Source organism: Mizuhopecten yessoensis, unplaced genomic scaffold, assembly GCF_002113885.1.
Source record: "Mizuhopecten yessoensis strain PY_sf001 unplaced genomic scaffold, ASM211388v2 scaffold716233, whole genome shotgun sequence".
Classification (NCBI taxonomy): domain Eukaryota; kingdom Metazoa; phylum Mollusca; class Bivalvia; order Pectinida; family Pectinidae; genus Mizuhopecten; species Mizuhopecten yessoensis.
The window spans coordinates 108,656-121,910 of NW_018480014.1; the positions used below are offsets into that span (position 1 = coordinate 108,656).

The following is a 13,255-nucleotide window of genomic DNA, read 5'->3' on the forward strand; positions in this document are numbered from 1 at the left end:
ATCTTGGAGGTCACCAAACATTGTGTTCTAGTTTGCTTACCGATTATAAAACGATGAAATGTCAACAGCTACAGTGTAAAGGTCACCTGAAATAACCCTTAAATTAGTCGATATTTTACCCACTTCTTGGTCAAAAGCCAGGAATTACTGGTGTGTTTGATTACAATAATTGCCAGCCTTGATGTAAAGTAGTGACCAGATGTATGGAGTAGAAACCACACACACATGGCTATAACTTTGTATACCACTTGGCACCCACTGATCCAAAAAATGGTTGAGCAGCGTGAAATCCCAATGACATGGGTATTAGGGGATTGGATGGTGAGAAGTAAGCGCTATGTAGATTGTTTTATTGGTGTTTTACAGTGTGATGCTGGTCGTATGGTCCTAGTCTGGCGTGGGAACACCCTGTACCTTCTTACATACCTACATTATCATGTGATGGCCAAATTGGTTTTTATTTTGTTACCTGTGCTATTGTTACTGTCTGGTAAATAACGGTTATTTATAAATCTCTAACCACTAACAGATGTAAAATAACATCATTCATCATACAGTTCACATAAAGTATCGAGCACAAAAATTTGCAATCTAGAATATTCAGTTTTATTTTATACAGCCAAGGATTTATTTGTAACTTTCCAGTTTGTAATGTAATAAATAATTTCAAACTTTCCAGTTTTATTGTAAAATATGTTTAAGTCAGGTTTCTTCGTAAAATTTTGCAGTTTTATTGAAATTATTGAATTAAAACAAATAAGACTATTACAATCACTAACAGAAAAGGTATTTGGCATCATGGCCCAAGCTGATCAATGAATCAGAGTACTAATAGTACTTCACAGAGACAAACATATTTAGTTATCACATAGAAAACATGTTATATTATCTTTCATAACAAAAGTGCACTGTGTCTATGGATTAGTGTCCATTATAGCTATGATGTAATCTGTCTGTACAACAGAATGCTAATTTGTTCTGTGGTCTGTGCACTCTACCTAATAGAGGCTCTAGACCTGGTAATAACACAGCGGAACCAGACAGGAGTTATCTACCCTGCAATCAGGCTGCGTGTGATTACCCACGACTAGACATGTCATTACTGATCCCTTATCTGGTCATCTCGCCCACCTGACTGTGACTCTACAAATAACCCACAATTACTCCCTTGCATTGGCTGGTCAAGGAACCAGGTGACCATAACACCTTCGTCCATCCAAGCTAATCAGTATTTCTGACACCATTACCTTATTATACACTTAACTTAACAGTTATAATACATATCATAAGAGGAAAACCTCAACCTGGAATATTCGATATTTGTGATATGTAACTTAGATTCTGTAGAATGAAATCAGAAGCCTCTGTTTGATAATTGATTGGCGTGTGTCAATATCAACAGGAACTGTTGAAGAGGCCCATTGTGTTAGCCTGGTCATATTTACGGATATCGTATTTCAGTAATCATTACACTTACCTACATACTCTGATTTATGTTTAACAGCGTTAAGTGACTTATGTACTAAATGGAAATATTAAAACATAATAACATTTACGCAGTATGAATTAACAATAGTCCTCTGATTGTTAACGTTAAAATCAATCTAACAACACGAGTGAGAATCAACGTAACTGTGTGTGCCCCGTTACTGTACAAGTCTACTGCTGTACTACTTGGATCCATCTCTAATTATTAAGTTAGACATCTATTATGATATATTTTCTCAAAAGCGTGGTTTCCACAGATACTTACGAGAGCAGCAGCGCCCCCTTGCACCACAGATACTTACGAGAGCAGCAGCGCCCCCTTGCGCCACAGATACTTACGAGAGCAGCAGCGCCCCCTTGCACCACCGATACTTACGAGAGCAGCAGCGCCCCCTTGCACCACCGATACTTACGAGAGCAGCAGCGCCCCCTTGCACCACAGATACTTACAAGAGCAGCAGCGCCCCCTTGCACCACAGATTTGATGTATATTCCTCTCTCCTTCTGACCCTCGCCCTACAACAATCATAAAAACAAATCAACCAACCATTCAACAATATATAATAGTTTCACATGACCTGCAATGTAGACATACAACAGAAAGCATCGAAACATTTAGTTGCCCAATAATTTCTATATTTATACCACTAATAATATACACCCAACACAGAACACACACAAACAAAAAACATACACAAAACATACAATAGAATTGTGTAAAAACAGTAACAAGTTAATTTATACAAACGATGCTTTACCCAGGTGTCAGCCTATCTCCTTGTCAGAATCAGCCTGACATCTGACACATTATAATCACCCTAGTAGATTATCACAGACACGTCCACTACCGATAGCCCTATCATATAATGAGCATGCTTGCTCTTTGAAAAGTCTACAAAGAAAAATTTTCATTGAATAAAAAACAGGCAAAAAAATGCTGATTATCCCGACATATGGGTGGAGCGGTGAAACTGGATACAATGTTACACAACGACCAGCTAGGTATAGACCGACATTATCTGGTCAGTATAGATAGTGGGTGGGGACCAGGGGTGTCGCCTATCTCTACCAGATGTACGACCCTCAGGTTTGGTGTGGGAGGGGCACAGTTTTGATCCCCCTCCCTAAGATAGGGCAGGTGTGTAATTGTAAGTCACATTTCTGTCGAGATCCATCACAAGTGTTAAGCTGCACTAATGTATAGTTTCTGCTCCATTTTAGAATTTGTTGGAATGTGAAAGGTGTTGTAAAACTTTCTTGTTATTTCAAAGCTTACCAGCCATAATTAATGTTATCATGCCCATTCCACAGTGTACTGAAATGTTCTAGTATAGTACATCAAGTTATAGTAAGAACATTTTATGTAATAGCTTTTCTTACATTTTAATAATTTCGAAAGAATTGAAGTGACTCTACCTACTTTATCATGCAAGATAAATATGAGATACATCTTACAGGTGTAGATTTTTCAAATGAGGCCTCAACAAGTCCGAAATTAAAAAGATTTTTTCTGTTTATGGTATGTGTTAATGCTGAAAGTAAATGTATTTAGCTTATAATCATTCTTTAGTGAACCTTTTCGGTGTATGATTACTGCTGATAGAAACAACTGTAGTGTAAGTAAAAGGTCGCTCATGTGTACAGGTCCTGTATAACAGCACGCTTGGCCGAGTTCTGTATCGGAGCCAGGATGAGTACAAGGTTATAGAACACCGAGCCAACACCCTGGGTATTGTAAGGTTCCTGTTTGTAAAGCCAGGTATATATATAGGTCGGTGACCACTGCACGCCCTGGAAAACAGCCAGACCTTACTTCTCTAACCACAACTAAACATGCCAAAAGACACTATCTGTATAACCTCAGTTTGTACAGTGCTTTACTCCTGCCATGTTTAGGGATGCTGTACTGCAGATTGTGAGCGTCACATATTGGTGATCGTAGTTATCTTTGTATATGCAGACATCATATGCTCCAATTAACAAACTGAGAACTCAACAACTATTCTAGATCTATTCAAATTATATGTATACAACAATGATAATGGCATGTAAGCAACTCTTTCTGTCATTGGTTGTCTCCTGTATCCTCCGAATCGGCAGAATTGTTCCCTTATATTCTTGTCTAGTAAAGACCTTTAATCCCATAGACATCACGACACATGTAGTGTACAACACAACATGACACTACATACACAACACAACTCGACATAAACAACACAACATGACATGTACAATACAACATGACATACACAACACAACACAACATACACAACACAACATGACATATACAACACAACTCGATATACACAACACAACTCGACATACACAATACAACTCGACATACACAACATGACATACACAACACAACATGACATACACAACATACACAACACAACACAACATACACAACATATGACACTACATACACAACACCACATATGATACTACATATACAACACAACATATTACACTACATACACAACATGACATACACAACAAGACACTACATACAAGACACGACATACACAACATGACACTACATGCACAACATGACATACACAACATGACATGACATACACAACACGACATACACAACACAACATATGCCACTACATACACAACACAACATATTACACTAAATACACAACACAACATATGCCACTACATACACAACATGACATACACAACATGACATGCACAATATGACATACACAACATGACATACACAACACAACACTACATACACAACACTACATACACAACACAACATACACAACACAATATGACACAACACAATATGAGTTGCAGAATTAAACAGATATTTCAACACTTAATTCACATTCTAGGTAATTTTAGCATAAATTTATCCTATCTAGGCTATTAATCATATATATCAGAATTTACATATGCTTTGATTAAAAAAGATAAATTATAAATGGAATCAGCAACTGGATGAAAAAAAATCAATGACAGCATTTAAGTATAAATTTTATTACAAATTCAGTAAAACATTTAAATCATTAAACTATATATAAGTTATATAAACATAACTAGCAGAAGTCACAAAAGTGAAAAATTCATTATATAATAAAACATGTACCTCAAACTTAACCAGGTTCTAACTGTCAGCCAGAGATAGGTGAAAACTTACCTGTGATATTACAGCCGAGGTTTACACCTAGTGGACATCTTGTCTGTAATCAACTTTTCTCATTAACATAACAATATACATTTAATTTGCCAAATGAATGAAACATAAATGCCTACACCTTACACATATCTTCCCATATATTTCCCATAAGTTTCCCATGTCATTCTGCTTCCTATATGTTTCCCATATTTCAGAAAATTGCTCTAAAAGTGCCAGTCTCAATGCCATCAACAGTAGTAAGGTTACTTGATGACATGTCAGTCAGGACATGAAGGATGTGCAACTTCAATAGTTCAATTATTATATCTCAGTGCGATGTGACTTAAGGATGTATACCACCTAATCACAAAATATCTGTGACTTATCTCCCATAAAACTTGTTCACTGCTATTATCTCCATGTTCAGAAATACAATGTATGCATTCTTGTCGACTCTTCAAAAGTGTCATCAATTATTCAAGTCACATTTATAAAAGAAATGTTTCAGGTTTTGTTGAGTGGAACTCTTATGTGCAGGAGATTCATATCACTGAAAGGCGGCATATATCCTTAAGTAGTGATTAAAATGCATTGAGAATAAGGTAGTTTTATAAAAAAGACAATTGCATTAAAATAATTTTAGGATACACCAGTAAGATGTGTCTTGCTACTGTGGGTGGTATCTGAGAGCCTAGTATACAATTAAATATATGCTTTAAATCTGTCATGCACATCAATGATACAGCTTTAAATCTGCCATGCACATCAATGATACAGCTTTATATCTGTCATGCACATCAATGATAGAGCTTTCAGCCTGGCTTTGAGAGCTGATCCACGAGTGATAAGAGAAGGAACATCACAATGTGAAGCTGGAGTTTGAGGCAAATAACATTCCTACTGTAATTCTTCAACTCAATCTTCTGTGGTATGTCTGACCGTAGGGCGTGTTTATAATGAAAGGGTTTCATCAGTTTTTATTTTAACAAATACCAAGAATTTCATTCATAAACAACTGTTGAGACAATGTTTTTGTCAGAAATAACGTTTAATAAGAATGATGCAGTAACATGCAATAATATTCATTCATTAAAAAATTATCCTGACTGATCAAATAATGACTTGTTTCATACCTATTTTTCAAACTTAAGCCAATTTGTTTCATAGAAACATGCAATTTTGCTTAGGATCATAGCCATTGATGTAATTTATTTCCATGGCAACCTAGCTTTTGATAGCATTGCTTAACTGTTCCCCCTGATTAACCCTGGAAAAAAGTCAACATTCTTCAAAATCCAATAACTTGTCAAAAAAGTGTAAAGCTATATACTTTGCTGGCCTACTTCTGATCTCTTTGTATAGGAGTGTAGAGATTTACAATGACAGTTTCTGACCCAGTCAGTACAGAGCTGAATGGCCCAAACAGATGGATTTCTTCACGTAACGAGAATCAAAATGAGCTCGGACAATCAGCGTGACGATTGCGTGACTTGACAGGAAGCTGACTTTATACAGGGGTGGTGCCATGCCTGGCCTGTAACGGGTATTACTAATCCATATACAAAGGGCCGGAAATCTCCTCGATCAGGGAGATAAATAAACATGGTACTTCACCTATAGCACTGTAAACAAGGACACATGCAAGCTCGGAATAAGTTGTGTTTTACTAGATTTTACTATATTTGTTCAGGGACATACACATTTTCAGTATTAAAAGTAACCACTAGTATTAAAGGGTACCTCTGTCTATCCATAATCACTTTTTGATAAGCCCACATAGCATGGTCACTGACAACATGGTCAAACTTTCTGGACGGACAGTCCTTTGGTGGGTCGTAACAAGATTAAATCATTGATCAATCTTTTTAGCCAATCACCTGTGGTGTGTGAAATCAAACAGAGATTAAAGAACTGATCAGCCTCAAGGGTCGAACACGACCTAGAGAGTGCTTCATCTCCGGGTTTGTTGTTTAGTTAATAGCTAAGTATAATGGGTCAGTGGAGTTATAATTGGTCGATTGAGGGATTATCACTCGACAATATGTTCTTCCATCCTCCCCTACTAAGATGTTGAAAAAGGTGAATGAGAGGACTGTAATTGACCAATCATTGCTGTGTAGTTACTAATCCTAACCCTTAAATAGCTGGACTTACCTAGACTGTGTGTAGCCAGCCTACAAACTAAACTATACAGGTGAAAATTGGTGATATTTATTTACCCTTTTATTGCATTAATATCATTCATGACTTCCAATACAGCGACTCTGTGTGAAACTTATGATGAAACAAGTGTTCACTTGTCATTTCTGGGTATTCCTTTTCCTTCCATTTGTCAATGTTGTTTTCTTTCATTTTTTTCCATTTAAATAAATTTTCCTTTACTGATATTTTACAATTCTTTAAAAACATCAACATCATACTAAACAAAATGAACTTTTTAATGTAGATGAAGTTACATCGACTGACCAAGGATATACTGATTATCCGTATTAGCTTTAGATTATTCTTGGTTACTAAGACACTCAGTAGAGGCTATTCTCAAGGTCCTAGTTTACTCAGCAAAACACCTTATAAACACAAGAAAATCACATTAATATGGGTATTTTTCAACCATTTTTCATTCAATTAATCGATATCTACCGTATAAACTTGACAGAGACCAGTTGGATTACCCAGCAGAAAAGTGGTGAGAACTGGAGGTAATTGGCCTTGTCATACAACAAAAGATTAGGGCAACATATCAATAAAATGCCATCCCGATCAGCTAAGTTTTGTACCTGTAATCTGTACCTGAAGCAGAAGCTGATGGGACAAACCTGACTTAAGCGACATTCCAGATATTGTTGACAAAACAGGCTAATAAACCTGGGCCATAAACATGACATGTTCCTGTTGATAAATATACAGGACTGTTACATGTTACTGTGGACTGGGGTCTATTGCCAAAGTAACATAATATTCTATATCACCAGACAAAAATGGTTTGATTATGTACATCTGAAGCGTCCGTATCAGATATCTACCTGGCTAATGACACACGTGTTACATTACACTGTACAGTATTCACCAGGTAACATACTAGTTATACACCTGTCGAGCAGGAAATATCATAACTATTTATACAGGTAACATGCTAATTATATACCTGTCGAGCAGCAGATATCATAACTATTTACCTTATTGATCTAGGTACCAAAGCATACCTAACAAACAGGAAATCCAACTATATTGAAGATGAATGTACAAAATAATACAAATATATTGAAACTTAAACTCATAAGCATGTACAAATCTACCGCTAAACGAGCTCCTAGCTGTGTTAAATGGACAACTCAATTAGAATGATACCAGAGAAAAGGAAAGACATATAGCCTATAAAAAATAATTTGGAAATATTTTAAAATTCTTATTATTAAGGGTAGGACTATCAGATGACAAACTCCAGCCTCCTGTTTACAATTACAAAGTAATAATCTGGTAAAACCTTTTAAATATTTGGTGTGAATCGGGCTTAATTGAATTTTTCAAACTGTTGTACATAATTGGAGTGTCCTTTATGACCTGTACCGGTCGTCTGTTATCAGTGAATACCTCTCATCAGTACTACTCGTAATCAGTGTGTGTATTAACACTTGTTAACATTATCTCAAAGTATAATCTGATGTCAGTGTATGATAACAGGTGTGACTGCAGTACACACCATTATACAACATGAATAACCCTTCTGTCATACAACCTATTACAACCGACATTCCATCAAAACATTCCCAGTAAAACATCCATATCATTTCAGAATTATTGTACCAGTTACAGCTGTGTTAGTTTAAAGGGCTATGTTTCAGTTGAGAGAACCTTTCATAAGACTAGACAAGGTAGATTTATATTGTGATATTTTCAAATAAATATCATATTTGTATGATGACTTAGATTAGTTTCTAAATTTCAATATACATAGAGACTGAAGGAAAACATATGTATTTGATGTAATTTTTTCTAAAAATACCAGATTCCAACTAACATCCCATGTCAAATTTAAATTCTTGCCACACACAATTACACACTACTTAACCACAAATTTTAATCTCGCAATTCCATAGAGAATTTTACTTACTTTGTTCAGAAATCCTATTACAGTAGTATTTGTTTGAAAATGCTTTACGGCAAAATCGCTAAAGAAAACAATGACAGCGCAAATGTTTAAAAAATCAAAACAGACGCTACAATATATACATATTTAAACCAGGGATTTGTAAATGAAATCCCATTAAGACTTCTAATTTTTCCTAATGCCTTTTGCGGGAACCATAATGACTCTAAGTACAATACTATATACAATGGAAAATACTATGTTGGTATGCACACAACCAGTGGTCGAGTTTTGATACATCTATTTTTATAACAGTTTGAATTGACTGCCATGTGACCAGTGTGTTCCTACTACAGGTGTCAGGTTATTACACACCTCTGGAAAAAAATGTCTTGACATTGTGTATAAATAATAGTAAACAATAGAGCTCAGCTCAGCACTAGTCTTCGACATTGTTTTGGACACATTGATCTGATTTAAATTCCTTCCACAGAGAAAATCCAAATTGCAAAAAGAGCTGGCAAGCTGCCATCGTGAGGAGTATTACTCTGAGTCTAACCGTCAAAACACTGATGTAAGTTGATTAGATATTTCTTTGAGGTTTAAACCAAGACCTAAGACAAATACAGACACAAATAAGTCGGTAATTAACAATTGTATGGTAAAGGACACCGATATATCGAACCAGAGAATACAAAAATTACTTAAACACTATTGTATTATTTTAGCTTCAACGAACACAACCTAACCAGCATTAACAAATTATAAAGAAAGACAGAAGTAAAGTTACTAATGCATTTCAATGTTACCCTTAAAGGCCTACCAGAACGCAGCCTTACCGAATAGAAAACCAATTCTGATTGGGTAACAATATCAAAACTCAAGGGCACTTACCACCCTAGCACCTAAAGATTTGTCTGTAGATAGGAATGGAATGTAAACCTACTCAAGTATACAGTACAGGTGAGCCTGTCACACCTTAAAGAGTATTACATAATATTAATCAATCCAAATAGAAAATGTTAAACATTTCTTACAATTTGACATAACTAAGTTTAAGTCTACTCGGGTGTGTATGGACACATTCAGGAATACCAGGAATGTGACATCTATTGTTTAAATCTCATAAGAATTTTAGTCTGAGTTAAGAGATACACAAAAGTGTTTTCATTAAAATGAAACATCTTAGGAATATATCTGTTTGTTTGTGGAGGCAAACCTTAAAGTCTATAAATTGTGTTGTAATTTTTATAGATATTTATGTTGACCATTTATTTAAGGCGGTTAGGATCAGGTTAACAATATCATGAACTCCTCATTAAAGCTCTCTTAGATCCCAGGGATCATGCTAGCAATGAAGTGTTGTTTTGTCGAAAGATTTGGACATTCCTTGGGTGCCATGCTTGTCATAGTCGTTACAAAGCGTTATTTCCTGTTGACTCGTCCATTCAAAAGGCCAATTATCAAACTTCACATCTCTACAAGGAATACTTCGGTAGCTTAGGAAATTCTATATCCTTATACCAAAACATTTCAAAGCAAGATTTCTTTTTTCAAAACCTACACATTTTACTGTTATGTTTTACCTATCAAGTTTTCGTTTAATTTGATTTAGATGATAGAGTATGTATCAGATACGCTACAGATCTTTACTACAAACAACGGCCCCCTTATATACTCGACCCCTTATATACTCGGCCCTGGTACCTTGACCCCACCTGCCCTTAACTGATGGGTATGCTTGGTACACATCACCTCCTATTATCGGTGTGTGAAAGACATGCACCCCATAAAACACTGCGTTACTTTGATGCAATAAAATGTTAAAACATGATGCCTGCATGCCAGGTCAGCAGTAGAGACCTAGCCACTTAACCATTACAACATTCCCTTTCTTACTTCAAAAGATTGATATTTCACTTTAATAGCTGTTTTACTTATTTAATGGCGGAGACTCTTTATCCTTTACCGAACCCTGGTTTGTAAGTCTGGCGTCAACTCCGGCTGTAAGGACAACTTCTATATACAATAAACCTCATAGATCTACCAAAACCTGGCCGTCTATATTCTGCAAAATACAGACCAAAAAAACTTCAAACATGGTACCCTGCCATGAGGTCAGATAGTCTCATTCGTTAACTAGTAACAAATCACCTGGTGAGAGGTTCTCCATTTATAGAAACTATTCCTCTAAACTTGGCAACATTTGGGGTGTATAACAAAACCACTCGTTACTTCAAAAGATCCAACCTTGTTTCCAATGTCAAGAGAAGCTGTTTGCAGACACATTAGCTGTGACTTCTGTAACAAAGCTGGGAGCCCGAGCACCAGGGCCTTGTCAATGACCAATAATACATGATTGATAACAAATTGATAAATACACAGGACCTGCCTTGTCGGTGGAGAACACCGTTTACACACCACACTTCACACAAAATTGAATCTACTGCTTTTTCATTTGTGCTTTTTGGTGCTGATAAGATGTTAAACTTAAACTATACAATCTACCAAACAGCTAGGTAAATGTTTCATTTGTTTGTACAAATGTAAATTTCAGACGCGTAAGTTTGCCTAGTGATCAATAAATGAGCAAACACAATTGACATGCCGGACATTTTTAGTACTCCCTGCACAGCCCCTTTTTCTGCCTCAGAAATCCTCTGTGACTTAAGTACCCAATGAGCACTGCCGTTTATATGACACCCAGCGAATCTTAACTTAGAAGAAACTAGCGCTAGCTGTCAAGATCTTGTTAAGTCATAAATAAAATGCTTTAAAAAGTTTTTCCAAGTCCAAAAGTAGTCAATTCATGTCTACTTCAATTTCTATTTTTTAAAGGAAGCAATTCTAACACCAGGCATGTTAGCTGACATTTAAACATTCTTCCCCAAACCCTAACAGCATACCAACACTATGACACACTGTATACTTGAGGTTAGGTAAAGAATAATATTATACGGAGTTCTTATTAACAAATCCCCTCTATATTACATCAGCAAGCTTGATCCGTTAGGTCATATACAGCAGAAAATAGAATTTCATTACATAAAATTATGTTAATTTGAGTCTGACATTTGCACAGAGATTGAGATGAAGTAGTAAAGATGACATAAATATTTCTGACCTCATCACCCTCCAGTTCAACAATGGAATGGGTTGTCATTGAGTTTTTCAAGTCCATTGAGGTCTGTGAGGGATTAAAGGTTTGATTATAAACTCCATCCCTCAGGGAGGAACAGAGTTAGGGAGGTCATTATATCATCTCAACAGTATACAATACAGGTAAATACACAATACAGGTAAATACATATTATAAGTAAACACACAGATATTTCAAGTCTACAAGGTATGTAATACACTATCTGATAGAGGTGCTATCACAAAACCTCATAAGCTGAAAACACTATTTTGATTAATGATGAGGAAATGTGATGCAAGCAGATCCGAGAGATGTCTGCTTGACACTGTCTAGTCTCGTACACCCCACACACACCAACGCAGGGGTCTGACCATTATTGAAATGTCGACACGCGACATACTACCTTACATAATAAATCCTCCGAATCTTTGTCACTTCACTGAACACTGAACTTGAACAGTTTAAAAATCCCAACAAATTTTGACAAATTTAGTGTAACACATCCATTCTTTTTAAATCCAGAATATGAAAGGAATTTCCTGACGACATCAAGCATACATAACTTGTATTGTTTTTTGCAATGAAGCCTGAAATTGTGTGACAATACACCAGGATTACCTGTATACAGGTGTGTTCTACAGGTGTGTCAGTCCTTTTAACACTGTCCCTTTCCACTTGGTGAGGATGTCAATCACAGGTAACTCTCCACATGTGGATATACATGTAAAACTCACTCCAGACCATCACTAAATTCTGGCACAAGTTACCCTAATTTCTAATTACCGGTATTGTTAGTGCCCCACATGTGATCCAGTCCCATGTCTGACAGGAGTAGACGGTATATACACTGTACTGATAGAAATAGCCTCGAGCCTCAATTCAACATTAAAGCCCACTTCTCTCCTAACACACAACAGAGAACCGCATTGATATGCAAATAGGCTGTAAGTACCTATAAACCATAACCGGTACACAGGTTAGTTCAGGTGGCCCGATCTCTGTACAAATCAAAAACACCAGTCCATTTTTGGCTGCAGTTCAGTTATGAAGAGCCAACTTCTGGACATGTGGTTTGTTTGATAACACAGAGAGTTGTCCAATCACATTTCTGTAAATATCATATTGATTACGCACCGTATCGGATAACTATACAGGTAGATAAGGCGGGACTACCTCACAACTCAACATATTTTGATAACACACATATGTATGACTTTCTCTTTTACCTCTTATAACCTTCCTCGCCGAACAAGATTGTAGTCCTGACCGCTCTACAGTACCGAGTCCTGACAGTTTTACAGTACCTGGTCCTGACCGCTCTACAGTACCGAGTCCTGACAGTTTTACAGTACCGAGTCCTGACAGTTTTACAGTACCGAGTCCTGACAGTTTTACAGTACCTAGTCCTGAC

The 13,255-nt window shown here is 36.4% G+C and overlaps 1 protein-coding gene across 2 annotated transcripts in view; it reads right to left on the reverse strand.

Moving 5' to 3' along the window:
* The window catches only part of LOC110442227 (afadin-like), a 107,837-nt gene that overhangs the window by 16,724 nt on the left and 77,858 nt on the right, over positions 1–13,255 (reverse strand). For both annotated transcript variants that reach the window (XM_021485719.1, XM_021485718.1), the window contains exon 18: positions 1,939–2,004. In XM_021485719.1, coding sequence (XP_021341394.1) covers positions 1,939–2,004 — 66 coding nt within the window. The remainder of the gene's footprint in view (positions 1–1,938; positions 2,005–13,255) is intronic.